Source organism: Rhamphochromis sp. 'chilingali' (assembly GCF_963969265.1).
Source record: "Rhamphochromis sp. 'chilingali' genome assembly, chromosome: 5".
NCBI classification, from domain to species: domain Eukaryota; kingdom Metazoa; phylum Chordata; class Actinopteri; order Cichliformes; family Cichlidae; genus Rhamphochromis; species Rhamphochromis sp. 'chilingali'.
Window position 1 is genome coordinate 6,578,484 of NC_137932.1, and position 16,020 is coordinate 6,594,503.

General features: G+C 39.8%; 1 protein-coding gene across 13 annotated transcripts in view; it reads right to left on the minus strand.

Annotated features, from left to right (window-relative positions):
• epb41l2 (erythrocyte membrane protein band 4.1 like 2) overlaps positions 1-16,020 on the minus strand; it is a 49,780-nt gene that overhangs the window by 17,518 nt on the left and 16,242 nt on the right. For 12 of the 13 annotated variants that reach the window (XM_080883058.1, XM_080883064.1, XM_080883055.1 and 9 more), the window contains exons 2-14: positions 14,815-15,053; positions 14,457-14,642; positions 12,673-12,924; positions 9,962-10,066; positions 9,762-9,804; positions 6,496-6,571; positions 5,055-5,151; positions 4,756-4,880; positions 3,821-3,908; positions 1,958-2,110; positions 1,752-1,849; positions 1,180-1,352; positions 267-352 (exon numbers count right to left, since the gene is read on the minus strand). In XM_080883058.1, coding sequence (XP_080739184.1) covers positions 267-352; positions 1,180-1,352; positions 1,752-1,849; positions 1,958-2,110; positions 3,821-3,908; positions 4,756-4,880; positions 5,055-5,151; positions 6,496-6,571; positions 9,762-9,804; positions 9,962-10,066; positions 12,673-12,924; positions 14,457-14,642; positions 14,815-15,039 — 1,707 coding nt within the window. In that variant the 5' untranslated portion in view covers positions 15,040-15,053. The remainder of the gene's footprint in view (positions 1-266; positions 353-1,179; positions 1,353-1,751; positions 1,850-1,957; positions 2,111-3,820; positions 3,909-4,755; positions 4,881-5,054; positions 5,152-6,495; positions 6,572-9,761; positions 9,805-9,961; positions 10,067-12,672; positions 12,925-14,456; positions 14,643-14,814; positions 15,054-16,020) is intronic. The other variant, XM_080883063.1, reaches the window with a different exon arrangement.

Sequence of the window (16,020 nt, forward strand, 5' to 3'; positions counted from 1 at the left end):
CACTGCTATCTTACAACAGTAACAAGAAACAGCAGAAACTGTCTCTGGATTTATAGCTCTCAGTACATACTGTATTTCTATTTGATATAACAGACCGTTTCCATGGGACAACATAGACTCACTGGTATAAATTTAAAAAAACAACCAAAAAAAAAAAAAAAAAAAAAAAAAAAAAAAAAAAATAGAACTGAGCTACACACATTCTATTTTTATCTCGTATTTCTGTTCTTGTACCTGCAAATGCTACATCTGATTTATGAACACACCTTTGAGTCAGAGTGGAGCTCCAGGTGAGGCTCGCGTCCATTCTCAGCTGATTCTCTGCCAGCCTCAGTTATGCTGATCATTGGTGCTACGCGATCAGAAACAAAAGAAACGGCAATCACAGTTATTTACTTATTGAAAACTTGCATAACTATAACAAGTAAATAATTGCTAAAAAAATAAAATAATAAAAGCTTTATTAAAAAGCTTTCTTTTATTAAAAAAATTTAACAAAATCAAAAACGTGTAGTAGAGTAAATGCACCAAAATAAACTCAAGTATAAAACATCAAGTTGCAGTAGAATAATGTACCCAGCAGGGGGCGATATCAGCTAACAGTATAACCACATGTTAAACAGGGGTGCACAGTTGCATGAATTGGAATCTGGGAATCTTGAACCCCTCCATAACAAAGCAGAACAAAACAAATGTGTAGGCAAAGAAGGTAAAGCCAAAACCACATCACAGTTCTATAGACATAGAGAACACGTTGGTTTTATTACCGTTCTACATGAGATGATCTACTACAGTTATTTATAAATCTGATGTTAATGACAACTTTTGTGCTGACAAAATGCAAACAATTGGCGTTTTTCTCTTCACTCTGCTGTTCTGTTTTTTCATACTTTTGATCCACAGAACATTTATTCTTTTCAGCTCTTTCTTTCTCCCTCTCTGTCTCTCACTGTGTGACAGGAAACATATGCTCCAGCTATTTCCTGTATCTGGTCAGGCATTGAGCATTTACCATCAGTACAAACACAGACATGCACACGACCCTGCGCAATGCCTAAATCCATGACCCTACTTCCATCTGCCCCTCATTCCTTCCATCTGTCCATTCATTCGACGTATTTCAGAATGAAGCTGAAATATCAAATATGCCTCACTTTCAGTTGCATTCATGTCTGTTACCTCCATCCAAACTGCGGCTGATGCGTTTTGAAGACGTGCGTTCAAAGCTGGGCGCCGGTCGGTCTATGAGGGAACTGGCCATGCGGGTTTGGGCCTGAGTTCGCCCGCTGTAACGAAACTTTGAGCCCAGAGTCAAAAAGCGGGCCTTGGTAGGAGGCTCTGGTGCATTTAACCTAGTGACAAAAAGAGAGATGGAGAGAGATGAGGTGGTACTGGAGAGAAACATGACTTTTAAAGCTTATTCAGATTAATTTATTTTGCAATGAAACACTGATCATCACATTTATAAGTCTATGGGTAAGGAAAGCAAAATGCTTCCAGGCAACTCCTCCTTGAACAGGATATGAAAGAAATACTCAGGCATCTCTACAAACACAACATACAAATGTGCACACACGCAAAGCAAACACGGGCATCAGGCTTATCTATATGGGTGTTTCTGCTGTGTCTAAGGCAACAAATACGCACTTTGAGATACGCTTTCTTCACAGACTTCCTGGGAAGATGCACAGCTTTTTTTCAAGAAAAATAACACAAGTGACTCCACAGGCAGTATGGATGCATCAGTCTACCTGAAGAAACTGTGATTCTCCACACAGACTTTCCACAGCCTTTTGGCAGCTCGGTGATTCTCGAGTTTGAATCCCACTGTACTCTCAAACTGCTCCGTCTATCAAGCACAATATCAGTGAGAAAAAAAACGTTTTCTTAACAGTAAAAAGGGCACATTGATAAAATAAATAGCTTAGGTAAACCTAATTCGTGTGTGCATACATACCTCTCCTGGTCTGATTTTAATGTAGAAGTTGTTCCTCTTGTATGAAATCTTGAGTATTTTGGGCCAAGCAAAGCGATTTATCCGAAGCCTGTCTTTATAGACTAAGAGTCCGTTGGCACACACACCAAGCATGATGTCCACACCCTCTGAATCCTGTGAGGATACAAATGTGCATAACATATATTAATTTGATTAATTATTTGTTGTAAACACCATCTATTTATCCAAGCCAGATCATACTGTGCATGGATTGATTAGTCTGTTTAAGGTCACCATTACCACACACACAAACAGTGACACTCATTACAACTGTAACGCATTTGGCTGGCAGACTAACACACTGACAAAGCTTTTAAGGCTCCCAGACCATCTGCTAATGGTATTGATTACAGTAGTGAAGTAACACAGGAAAAATCTGTTGTACTAATGGAGAATGCAATATGCGGATAATGGACAGTTTTATCAGGACACATGCACACAAACATCACATGGCCTTGCCATGCTATTAGCTGCTCATCGATCTCTGACCTTGCGCTGCAGCTACATTCAAATATTTTGGCTGGTTACACTGACAGAGGGAATGTTAAAGAAAACTAGTAAAAGTTGCATTTCCTGCGAAAATGCAGTGTGAATGCCTTGTAGTGGAATCTGCTGAAAACAGCAGAAGTAAAACTATGTGCTGAAAGGAGGTGAAGAAACTGAAAATCATGCTGAGAACAGTTGAAGCAGAATTTTTTGCTGAAAAGAGGTGAAAAGCCATAAATTCTGCTGTAAAGGGGTGAAGAAGCTAAAATTTGTGCTGAAAAGAGGTGAAAAGGTTGAACTGTCTGCTGAAAGGAAATGTTGCCGTGAGCTGGGTGAACTCGGGCCTCCTGGTCTCAAGGCTGCTACTCATCTCACTGAGCCAAACTGGTTGTCAGGTAACTGAAAAGAGGTGAAAAAGCTGAAAATTGTGCTGAAAAGAGGTGAACTTGTTAAACTTTCTGCAAAAAGGAGATGAAAAAACTGAAAATTCCGCTGAAAACAGGCCAAGAAGCTGAAAATTCTGCTGAAAAGAATAATTTGTAATGAAAAAAAAAATGTTGAACAAGGTGGAATCGAATCAAATGCATCTCTCTTTAGTGTCCATCTTTTCCTTTTCGCAGCTAAAATAATGAATTCCCTGAAATACTATTACTCAGTGTGTGTTACATTTGTGCTTTTAAAATGTTTTGACATCCAGTATTTGAAACAGTTCCTTTGTGGGCCCTGGGGATTCTGAGACTTGTGCAACAAATTAATGGCACAGGACAGAAATAGATCAACTCCCTGAATTCCCACATCTTTGGTATGCCATGAAAAATAAATAAAAAAGGAAAAAAGATTTTCCGCATTTTAAAGGCTCTCTCTGCTTTTCTATCTTTGCCTTGGTTCTCTGTGTTGCAAAAAGTGGAGCATGCCCCTTTCAAGTATTTGTCCCCATCTCACTCTGGCCTTATTTCTGTTCTCCATTTATTTTCCCTTCTCAATCTCTCATCCTTCCTTTCTATCTATAAGACTCTCATTTTTCTGCCTATACTGCATAAAGACACACAAACATACTGAGACAAACATGAAAACATGCACGCAGTACACTGATGACCTGCTATCCCAGTGAGAAACACTGGCTGTTCCCATGGTAATGGCCTCCCCGAGTGTTTGCACAGCTGACACACACACACACACACACACACAGCTGACACACACACACACACACACAGCTGACACACACACACACACACACACACACACACACACACACACCCTCTCCCTACATCAAAGAATCTGCTCAGCCACAGACGTTGACAACAATGGAGAGGACAGGGTTCATTCATTTATTCATACCTTAGCGTGGTGCAGGTCCACGCCATACATGGACAGTTTCTTGGCACTTTCAAGAAACTGGGTGTCAGCCTGTGCTGGTGTCATTCCCCTGAAAAGCAAAGAAAAGGCTCAGTTAATTCAAAATGCTCATATTTCTATATAGTGATCATTTTCTGCTTAAATGGTATTATAGCAAGTATTTTTTTTAATTCTAATTTTAACTTAAATGTACCGTCGTACCGTTTAAATGTACCGTTAAGGCTCAAATCGAACGTACAAACGTAGAAGTCTTTGTTCATGAAAATAGTCTCTTAATGCCTTCCAATAGCTACACTACAAAGTTCTTTATTGCGTATGTGAAATGTTTGAATATGAAAATCGGTTCTTATCCTTACCAGCCCTCCACTGTAGCAGTTCAGACACACTGAGCATAAATTTTACTCTAACATTGTAAAACAGGAAAAAAAAAAACACTACTTCAAACCACAAGATAATTTAATTTAAGCTGGAAATCTTTCTAATGAAGTAACAGTCAATCGTCTACAGGCTGCCTAAAAGTCAGCGTGTTGTGTTGGAATGGTAAAGTGCTTTGCGCATCTCTTTCTACTCTATTAAAAATGTTGTGATGTAATGAGGACAGATAACATGAGCCTACAATCTGACTATGTTATCAAACTTCTACTGCTGCTACTTACTCTTGTTAGGTTTAGATAACCCCTGTTTCTAATCAGCTGGTATAAGGTCTTATTTCGATTACCCTCAAGTGGATTATTATCACTTTTACATGACAGACACTGTAAAACTGCTCTACGCTACGCAACGGAAGCTCCCTTGTACAAATCGGTGTGATGTCCAGTTGTGCAAATATAAACAGGAAATTTTTTTTTTTTTTTAAAGCACAGCTGGAGACACATAAAACTCATATACAATACACTCAAAAGAACTTCCTAACTGACCTGTGGGACTTGTAGAGCTCAAGAATCTTCTCCTCCATTTCTTTGTTCTGATTTGGTGCGAAGGTCAACTGACTAATGAAGTCCAGAGGGCGAGGCTGGTCAGGTTCATAGTCGCCAATTTCTGCCTGTTAAAAAAAAAAAAAAGAAGAAGAACAAAAAAAGAAAAAGAACTTATGTACGAATTGGCTTTTTCCAAAAAAGACAGTTACGTATCCACTGGCTGCACATCACACACATGTGCATGTAAACGCAGATAAATAAATACACAGCATCCAAGTACATAATTACACATGCTGTACCTGCAACGTGTATGAGCCCAGCAGAGCGTGAGTTACAAATGAGCAAGGCAGCCGTCCAGAAGCCACATCTTCACGGAGCTGCAGACACAAAAGGTACCTACAAAAGAAGAAAGGGGGCAAACAAGGACGGATTACAAGTTGAAACCAAGTCAAGTATAAACAAGAACAAAACTTGTTCAAAGCTTTTTCTTTAGTTTCCTTTGAAGTGGAAGCACTTCTATTGTTCACAATAAATATTAAAGACATCCGTGCTTCTTTTAAGCCTGAGAATAAGATCCTCTGGTATGGATTAAATTTCTTTGATGTTTGCACAACTGCTGTTATACTTATCTATCATAATGTTTATATTTGCAGTTACTGACTTGTCTAGCAGCCGTGTGGATTTAAACAGTGTAAGCTGTCCCCTCGATTAACCCTCTGGTCATGAATCCATTATCTAATGAAACGTCACTTCAAACAACCCAAAGACCCAAAGGTGTTATTCTGCCTATTGAAAATGTCTTTCAAAGTCACTTTAAGCAGGATGGACACTTGCTGACAGGGAGGCTTAAAGCTCAGTCATTGAGTTACACAGTTCCCTGTTAACTAGGTCAATATAATGTCCCAGGACAATACTGCATTTTTCCATTCTAATATGGCTAATTAGATAATTAATGAATAGAAAATAGGTATTGGATACAGTCTGTGGAAAATCCTGTGGAATACAACTAGTGGACTGCACTGATTAGCAATCTGACTGTTAAAACTTAACAGGAGCTCCTTATAAATTTGCAGACTTACAGAGCCGAAGAACATTTAGGACTTTTTTGCAGCAGGTCAACAGCAGTGTGAGTGTGTCCTTGTTTAGCCTTTAAGTGCAACCATCAGAGAAGCGGTCCGCTCCATTAGACACAAACCTCTGTCTAAATGCTGTGTGCTTGAAGCATGCCTCTGTGCGTGTGTGCCTATGTATAAATGCAAAAAGAAATAACGTGCACAAAGCCAACTTTTTTTGGCCTTGATAGTAGGGCCTAAATTTTTTGTATTTTGGTTCAATTTTCTACTTTGCTCTTATTTGATATGTGGCCAGATAAGTGCTTTGATACCAGAGCTGCCTTTTCCCCCCCATTTGTGATGTGTCATTTTAGTTATGTGTGATAGTGTGCTGGATTGTGGTGTTGGTGCTAGTTGCTATCCTGTGCTTTCTATTTCACTTTGCATGTTCATGCCCCTCAAGAAGCATCCCAACATGAGTTAATCAAACTAAAACTAAGGACAGACATAAGTCATCCCCTAAATGTCTGAAGGTCAACCCAAAATATTATTATTTTTGGCACCCACTCTGAGCCCAGAAACAGTAATAATTATGCTACTTTTTTTTTTTTTATGTTCAATACAAATAAAAAGTAATAAATTTAAAGGAAACACTGGGTGTTAGACCCTGATGTGTGTGTGTGTATACCTTGTAATGTCTTCAGTGAGGAGGGATGGGTCAGGAGGGTAGAACTTGACGTTGAATGCAAACTGCCAGTTGTTACCTGTAGAAAGACAGACAGAGAGATCATTATGTAGTAAAGCTAGAAAATGAGAATTTTTTATATAACCTATTTTCCTAGCTTCACCAAATATCAAACTGAAATGCTGATTCACTGATCATAAACAAAGACCTAATCACGACCACTAACACATCCATCACCTTGTCATACTGTGGTTTTCTGTTGAAGCACACAAATTTAATTTCAGTTCTAATTTGTCTCCAGTCATCTCTTTTTATTTTTACAGATTAGAAAAGATCGCGCCATCTGGAAAAGTCGCACATCAGTGTAAAAACATTTCCTCCTCAAAGGTCCATCGACGTAAGAGAAATTTTTTTGGCAGCACTGAGCGCTTTAAAGGTGTTCTCTGACCATTTTATCCTCCAGCAGTCAACTTGTGCTCAGTTTTTCTTATGCAAACCATTTCTTTAAAATTATTATAAAAGGGAAAACTAATTTTTCCTTTGCTTAAATTCCAGTGACGCTTATGTGGGAGTAACAAGAGAACCAGAACATTGATTTTAACTTTCTTATCTACCTGAGGCCACCTGCTTATCATCTACACTCACCAGCCAATTTATTAGTGTAAGCTAATGCAATTCTCATTGCATTAACTGAACTGGCTCCAAACGTACTAAGATGGCAAACAATATCACCAGACTGAGGCATCCAAAACTGTATATTTGATTTTGGACAAAATCTGAAAGCTGCCAAGTATCAACAGCCACTCAAATGGGACGAGTTTACTGACTGGATTTTATCCAGAGTAGCGCTCTCTGCTTGATATTTTGCAACACTGATGTCAAAACTGAAAAGAAGAAAAAAAGAAATCTTCTCATTATTTCTCACAGTGAAACCGTTTAATTCTCAAAAGTCCTAATCCAAAACTTAAGGACTGAAAGTTTTACTTCTGGTTTTCTATTTGTGGTATCTGTTGCAATGGAAATCTTTTTACTTTAGACATCTGATTCTAGCCAGCTTCATATTTATGGGGGACGAAGCTGTGTTTTTATTGGCTGAGACACATTAATGCACACGATGCCTCAGCCACTTGGAGTAAAATGAATTTCCCTGTTTTTCCTTTTTCTCCCTTGTAAATCTATCTGCACTTTCTGTAGCATTTTCTATTACATGCACTGTATCATGTTTTACTTTACTCTAGTAACCTTATACTATCTCATTTTCTCTCTCTACAGTGTCAGCCCTAAAAACCATGCACACCCACACAACACCCATATTGTTAAAATAACCTGTACCGTAGGAAACACCCTCTTCATATGTTGAGTGTAACGTCAAGCTTCCTATTTAAGGTTACTGACAAGCATTAAGAGATGACCATTTAATTCTTCAGAAATTTGTAAGAATGTAGTTTAACTTTTTGTCACAAGGACTGCAGAGATAGCAACATTTAAAAATATTTCAAGAACACGTTTAAGAAACAAAACAAAACAGAAAAGGGTTCAGTTACAATGTTTAGATCCCACCCCAGCATGCAGTGAAACAGAGTCACAGCTGAGTGTAAACTCCAAGCAGTTTAGAGCAGAGTTGTGCCAACCCTGTCATTTGCGTGGTGTTGTGTACGCACACAGGCAATATGAGTAACTCAAATGAACATCAGCCCACATGTACGGTCTCTCTCTCTGGCCATAAACATCCGTAGACAGCGGGAGAAACTGAGCACACAGCCAGATGCACAGCGCTCATCCACGAGCGACAGCCACACACACTTGAACACACCCAGACATAACTACCTAACATGCACTAATTAAAAACATTTTATGTGCCTAAATGATATGTTCTCACTCTTAAAAGTGCAAATTCAAGTTTACGACAGTGTGTTAAAGCCTGTTTTGGTTATAGTGTAAAAAGGAGAAGTAAGAAATGGACAGCAACCAAAAAGAAGTGAAGATTTTCAAACATTTGTGACTTTCAGAATTACAGAGTCGCACTCTGAATCAGTCCATGTGACTGTGTCGACTGATCCAACCGGCATGACAATATGAAACAGCAGTGTCTAGGTCCATTAAAATGCTGCACGAGGACTGAGTATTACTCAATCTGCAATACTTAGTAATACTCAATTATGGCAAGCAATGTGCCACAATAAATAGATTTTATATGCCCTTTACTTGGTTGCTTTCATCACCCCCAAGGCATTACTACTGAATGACCAAGAAAAATGTTGACCTGGCATTACTTCGTTGTCCACCACCCCAGTAAAACCAATTACAAATCAATGTCAACTTTAAATGTTAGGTTTAGGTGGATATGATAGAGCAGTGGTTCTTAACCTTGTTGGAGGTACCGAACCCCACCAGTTTCATATGCGCATTCACTGAACCCCTCTTTAGTGAAAAATAAAATGTGATTTTTTTCAAATTCAAGACATAGATATGTTTTTTATTGGTGCACAAAATGAGCCGTGCATGTTACGGTGGAGGCTCTGCCGAACCCCTGAGACCGACTCACCGAACCCCTAGGGTTCGATCGAACCCAGGTTAAGAACCACTGTGATAGAGAAATGCTAGTACAAAACTGTATCTAAAAAATTAACTAACAAGGAAATAACACCAAATGAAAGTTCTTTTAACTGAAAAAAAATGCAATGACAAACTACAGAAGCTGTGACTTGATGAGCTCATCTCCAGTTTGTCGTTAAGCTTCTCATTAAACTATAGATGCTGTCACAAATAGGGCATATTGTCCACTATCACAGACATACTGCATGCATGCAATTATAAAACAAAGCTTTATACCCTTCACTGCTCCATACCACACCCTTAATGGCTGTCAGTCAACAAAAGATGAGATCCAACACCTCAGCCCCCTTTGATAAATGAACAACAGTCAATAAAGAGGTCAATAAATAATAAAGTAGAGCGATCACACCCTGGTAACCTCTGCCAGGGTGCCAGACTGCTGCTGTTTGGTCTCAAATATCTCTGGTGCCTTTGTTTGACTTAATTGTGATGCAGTTTGTTTTTCTTTTGATATGTGGACACTTGTCCCATTTTACTAGCTCAATATTTTATTCATTGCCTTTTGGCTGACATGATAACAAAGATGCTTGTTTTTCTAACAACCAAAGCCATCTTGTGTCATTAAGGCAGAGCGAAAGAGATGCACGGATGGACGGACGGACTTGAGTGTCTTTATGTCAGCGTCCTGAAAAAAAAAAAAAAGTTCTACTTACTGCGTATCTGTCTTTTAATTTCTTTAGTGGGGTCCAACCAACACTAGAATGAGAAGGGAACAAGGAAAGAGAAAAAGAAGACTGTTACCTTCTGCCATATATACTACACAATATCAAAGCATCCATGTCTGCGGTTTCTTCATGAGGACATTATTAACTTATTTGTTACACCCTGAGTATGTGTGTCTATGGATACAAACCTTCTGGTCATGGTTATCCTTGTACGTCAGGCCAAAGTAGTCTTTTTCCAGTAGATTAAGGTGCTCACACACCTTAAAGAATAAGTACTGACCCTTGGCACGTTTCTGCAAAGAAACAAAACATTATATTTATTTTATTATTATAACTGCTGTTATTAAAACAATATTATAAACCACTCTAATATTTCCAGCTTCTTCCCCAAAATGTTTCAAACATCAAGCTTTAAGCTTATGAAATATTCCTGGAACCACACGGGACCCCTGATTAAGTTCATAACCTTTTCACTATGGCAAAATGAGACACTTGTAAAATTCCTGTCCACAGCTCTCTCACTCTCAGAGTCTCTCTTTTCCTTGTGTTTCATTTTCTTCTGTTTTATTATTGGTTTACACGCTCTCTCTCAGTCTCGCCATCTGGACCACACATTCCTTTAAAAGTTTTTAAAAAAAAAAAAAAACTGTTAGCGATAAAATCCTCCAGACTCAGCTATGACAATGACATTTAGCACACATCCATGCTTGCATGCGCAAGCGTGCACGCACGCATGCACGCACACACACACACACACACACACGCAACCTTTAAGCAGACAAAAGGTCAGACAGAAAGAGGGTGGACAGCTGGGGAAAAATGATGGGAAAGAATGAAATAATCAAATAACGCTTGTTTCTTTTCAGTTAGTCAGCCTCAGTGTAACACTGGTGCACAGACTGAGTGCTATTCAGCAGAGAGACATATAGACTGGGCAGGGAGCGTGGTGAGAGTGAAAGGAAGGGGATGAAAGAGTGCATTTTTCTTCTTGTTCTGGGACGGCTGAAAACATCTGCGGTATTTTCCTAGACTCCGTCAAACACATGCGCAACGCACACGCAAATCTGAGAACGTGGCCTTTTAGAGTCCCTGAGTCTACACCAGAGTGCCTTCAAGCAAGGCACTGGCTGAGGTCAACTGAAATATCAACAGGCAGTCGTATAGATTATGTATTTAGTTTATGTAAATGGGATTAGAGCCACAGTCATTTAAAAGAAGATGAATTACCTGTTTGTTTCTTGCTGCTCAAACATATTTCTAACTCAGTGTTAAAAACTGAAACATCTGTACCTAATGAAATGCTATGAAACACTACAAACCACGTGATGCTAAAATCCTGCTGAAACCAACATTAAGTAAAATTCTTAGAATCGGCATTAAGCCCACGTGACACTAAGACTCCCTCTTTGAAACCCTCAACAAAGTCAGAAAATGTCTCGCTAGAGTTTTTATTCAGTGGTCTACAACCAATAAAATATGCATTAAGTTATTACTCAGGGATTAATTTGATGCCAGGGGTTAATAAATAGGACAGATGGATGATGGAAGAATGGACAGGGAGAGAGAGTGTGTGTGTGTGTGTGTGTGTGTGTGTGTGTGTGTGTGTGTGTGTGTGTGTGTGTGTGTGTGTGTGTGTGTGTGTGTGTGTGTGTTGGAGGCCCTGCTGGGCAAAACAGAAAATTTAATCTCTGGAATGCATTGTGCATCTCTCCCTCTCGCGATCCTAACTATGCCAGCATGTAGAGGGAGGCATGGATGGATATGTGTGTGAGTGCGTATGTGTGTGCGCGTGCATTATAGGACAATAGCAGTTAGTTGCCATATCAGCGTTATCTCTTGTGAAACAAAGCAGCTTCTATTCAAACAAGCGCACTCTCTCACTGGCACGCTGCTGGGCGTTGCCATACTGTAGATTAGGATGCAGGTTTGCCACACGGAGGCTACCGACAAAAGCCCTCAAGCCAAATGGGAAAATGTTGGCAAGGGAAATGGTCAGCGCTCTGTTCAGGGGTCGTTGAACCAAAGATTTAAGCGTTAACAGCTCCGGTGGTTCTGCACAGTGGCTATTCTGAGCAGCTTCCCGCTGAATGTGAGAGAGTGTGTGAATGTGAGGAGAGGAACAGCTAAAAAATGTGCATGTCTTTGGGTGAACATGTTATTAACCATCATTTTTAGTATTAAAAACTAGCAAAATACAAAAAACTCCTCTCTTACCCAACAGAAACACTATAAGGCTGATGCACGTGTGATGTATCTGTAATGAATATGTCCAACTGTGCGCGTAGGGGGTCTAAGACACGTGCTTGTTAGGAAGGAACAGATGCCGAAAACTAATCTGTGAGACCCCATAATCTGGTGGGAGTGTGTGCGTACGTGCATGTGTTTTAGTCCCCAGGCAAGCCCCTGCAGCTCGCTCTGCTTTGCGATGCATTTATCCCTCTGAACTACGCCCTGAACAATGTGAGCTGGTGCTTCTGCCATTACTGCACACTGAGTAAGGAAGTTAAATACTCAAATGCACAGGCACACACTGACGTGCACACACACTAGATCTTACATCCTATTAGCGATTACATCATTGACAAACTGGCACTCACGTGACGCGCATAAGAACATGAGATGGACAATGTGTCGACCTGCTCTGTCAACAACTGGAGGAACCTCCTTACATCACAGAAACAAACTACATTTCGAAGGACAGTATTCAAAGGAAGCAAGAAACTGCTGATAGATATAGAAAAGTGTGAGAACTCTTGTACCATGACGGGCAAACCTTTAGAATATTAAAGTGGAAACACTATATTTGGAGCCATAACATACTATCTTGATCTCACATGGTTACACTAGCCATGTTTTACACTGTGGTTGTATTGCTCTATGAATTTTATCACAGTCTTACCTCCACCTCGCAGGTGAAGTCAGTCCCATCCAGCAGGGTCACGTGACACACCACCAACTTCATCTTGTTCTTTCTCACCAGACGAAGAGGAGACTGGAAAATGGAGGTCTGGCCTTCTCCTGCCTCCCCTTCAGCCTCCACTGCTCCCTCCTTCTCCTTCGTCTCCTCCTCTGCTCCTTCTCCCTCTGTTGTCTCCTTGGTCTCTTCTGGACTTTTCTCTGCACTCTCTTCCACCTTCTCTTCCTTGGCAGGCTAACAGGGTTTGCAAGAAATAAATAAATAAACTTGCAATCTTCTTAAAAACATAAGAATATCTTCATTACTTGTTGAGACCAAACTTTCCTTTCCGTGTGCAATTCCCCCTCTAGTCTGAATTTGCTCATAGAAAAGGCAGGCGTTTCTTTTGGCTTGATCACTGAAATGTTGATGTCACTGGGTGGGCCTGGGTGGCTTAATGTGATCAGTGGATGCAAGAGTCCATGTGTGTGCATGTGCACAAGGGAGAAAGGAGTTTGTGTGTGTGTGTATGCTCCAGTGTTTCTTTGTTGCTCTGGTAATTTAACAGCATTTTTAAGCAGTTTGCTGTAAACTGTCAATACACATCAACACTGTCTGAACATTGTAGAAAATATCACATCTCGTTGTTGGGTTTCTTACCATCTGTGTTTACCACAATATGTGGCTGGTTAACAAAAGCAGAATGCTGTTGGGGAACTTTAATCACTCTGACCGCTAAAGAATATGTTACAGGGTACAATAATACTGACACTGGCCTTGTAGTCTGTCTAGTGTTTCCATGAGGGTTTGTAAATGACTATACTGATTTTTAATTTATTTACCACAGGCATAAGGAGACTGAAATGCAAAGCCATTCACTCAGCCCATCAGGTAAAGTACACACAATTCCCTGGTACAGACATGTATTCTGTTATTAGCGACGCAACTGCTGCAGGATACTTTTACTCCCATTTCATAGGTCTCCTTCTCTGACATAAAACAAGGTTGATACTAAAAGTCTGAATATAATATGTTACCTAAACTTTGTTCCCACTGACACTGTGCCAATGAGCTGATGTAGAGCTGTAAAGAACGGAGAGCTCATACCAGATTTTTAGCACCATTGTTTTTTAGTGGAAAAAATCCATACAGAATACCGATACAGGAATAACAAATATCAATATTTAATTAAATAAAGTAAAAAACTCTGGTAATACTCATCTCATGCATCACCATCCTGAGATAACATTAGTCGAGCAAACTGACATTAAATCGGTCCAACTGAAAAACCATCCGACACTGGGGAAACTTGGCCTGACAAAGCTACCTCTCTATCAACCATATATCAAAATGTTAAAAATCACAATAATATCATATCACGAGTGAAGTGCTGTGATAATATTGTATCATGGTTATTTCCACCTCTGGTGGAACTGTGTTGAAACCATTACTGACTTGGCAGAAAACACGTATTAGTCAGATGTAGAAGTGGTGACAGACAGATTATGTTCCTTTGGACATAATCAAGGATTTTTCATCTTTTCTTCAGTTTGCATGCTATATAGATATCTGAGTGTTATTGAGCTTTTCATCTGACAGAATGAGATTTTGGAGGAAGCAGGCATAGTTTAAAAAGAAGTAAAAATAAGCTTAACCATTTTTTAAGGGATGTTTATATTTCTTTTTCTGAAATCACCATTATAACCTGACAGTACTAGATATCTTGTTTTCTGACTCTACTTTAAAGCATATGCTATGTAGTGTTGTAGTGAACCCGTGAGCAGTACCTCAGTGTCTGCACTGGCGTTGGAATGAGTTTCTGCTTCTTTTTCCTTCACTTGCTCAGACTTGACTTCCTCCTTCTCTTCCACTTCCTCAGCGTGACCGTTCACTTCTGGGGTAGGCCCTTCCTCTTCCTGTGTCACCTCGCTAACAGGTTCCTCTGTAGGGGGGTCCTCCTTCGTTGGGGAGGTCTTAGCAAAAAACCCAAATAAATCCAAATAAAATTTAAATCTAACATAAAAGTTCATTAATGCACCAGCAGTTAAAATGAGCCTGAAAAACGATTGTTGCTAAATAATTTAAGTAAAATTCCCTACAGAGTTGTGACAATATAACATAACAACAGTGTGAACCCAGTTTCACCTGGCTTTGAGACTTCTGCTTCTTAAGCCATGTTGGCAGGTATCGAGATATTCCTTTGCCTTCCTTCCCCTCTTTTTCCTTCACCTTTGCTCTTTCCTTCTCCTCTACTTCAGCGTTTGCTACTTCCTGGGAATCTTCCGTGGCCTTCTCCGATTGGTCGGGCTCAGCAGCTGACTCCTCAGCTTTCTCCTTCACCTCCGTCTCAGAGCCCGCTTCTGTTGTCATGGTGACAAATCAACCTGCAGCAAAAGTGACAACGATGAAAGAGCATTGAGTTAAAGTTTTAAAAGCAACACATTAAACAGATACTTACACAATAAATAGATCTTTAGTTTTAGCTTACTGGTTATGCCTTGCATTATACAAATTTTGTACATTACTGAAAAATTCTGAATAACCTGACCGAATTCAACCACTTATTTGGGCAAGAATATCAATTTTTCATGGCATGCAACATTTTCGTCATTTATAAATGAGCCACATGGTTCTGTGTTTCTTTTTCCTTTGAGAGGGATCTGTGCTTCTTCTACACTGGAGGTAAAACAGACTATAAAACAAAATAGAAAGCTCTTATGTCTGTAAACATGTCATAGGAAATAAAAAGGCTCGTATAAGTTAGCCAATTTTGGCTCACAGCTGCTAATGAATGACATCAACTGTGTTTTTACACAAGTAAAGAAAAACACGAAAGTTTGGGAAGTCATTATGCAACACAATAAGTTTCATCTGGGTCAACAGCTGGTTACAAACAATCACACAAACACACGCACACACACACACACACACACACACAGAAAGAGAAAGAGGACGAATTTCTCAATGTGAATCACTGGTTTTACCCTGCAGCTGTGGTCAGCACACACACTCGTCAACCCAAATATCTTTGGCAGCCTGTCCACACACACCCTATCACAAAACAGACACTTTCATTTGCGGTGACGCAAATTTTGTTAATAACACTATGTGGCGATGACACAAACAGTAAGGACATGTTAAGGTCAGGAATGTGGAAATCCATCCACACAGGGTGCCTACCTGGCTGCACACACAGCCTCCTTTAATCTAGTAGCTTCAGGCTAAAAGCTAACCATAAATCAAGCACTACAAAGTCATCATCATTCACTGTGCTTTCAGTTGTTCGAATCTTTTCCAGCCTATTTTCTCCATCACCCAGACTAGGCTTTCCTGGCCTCATTCCTATGATTC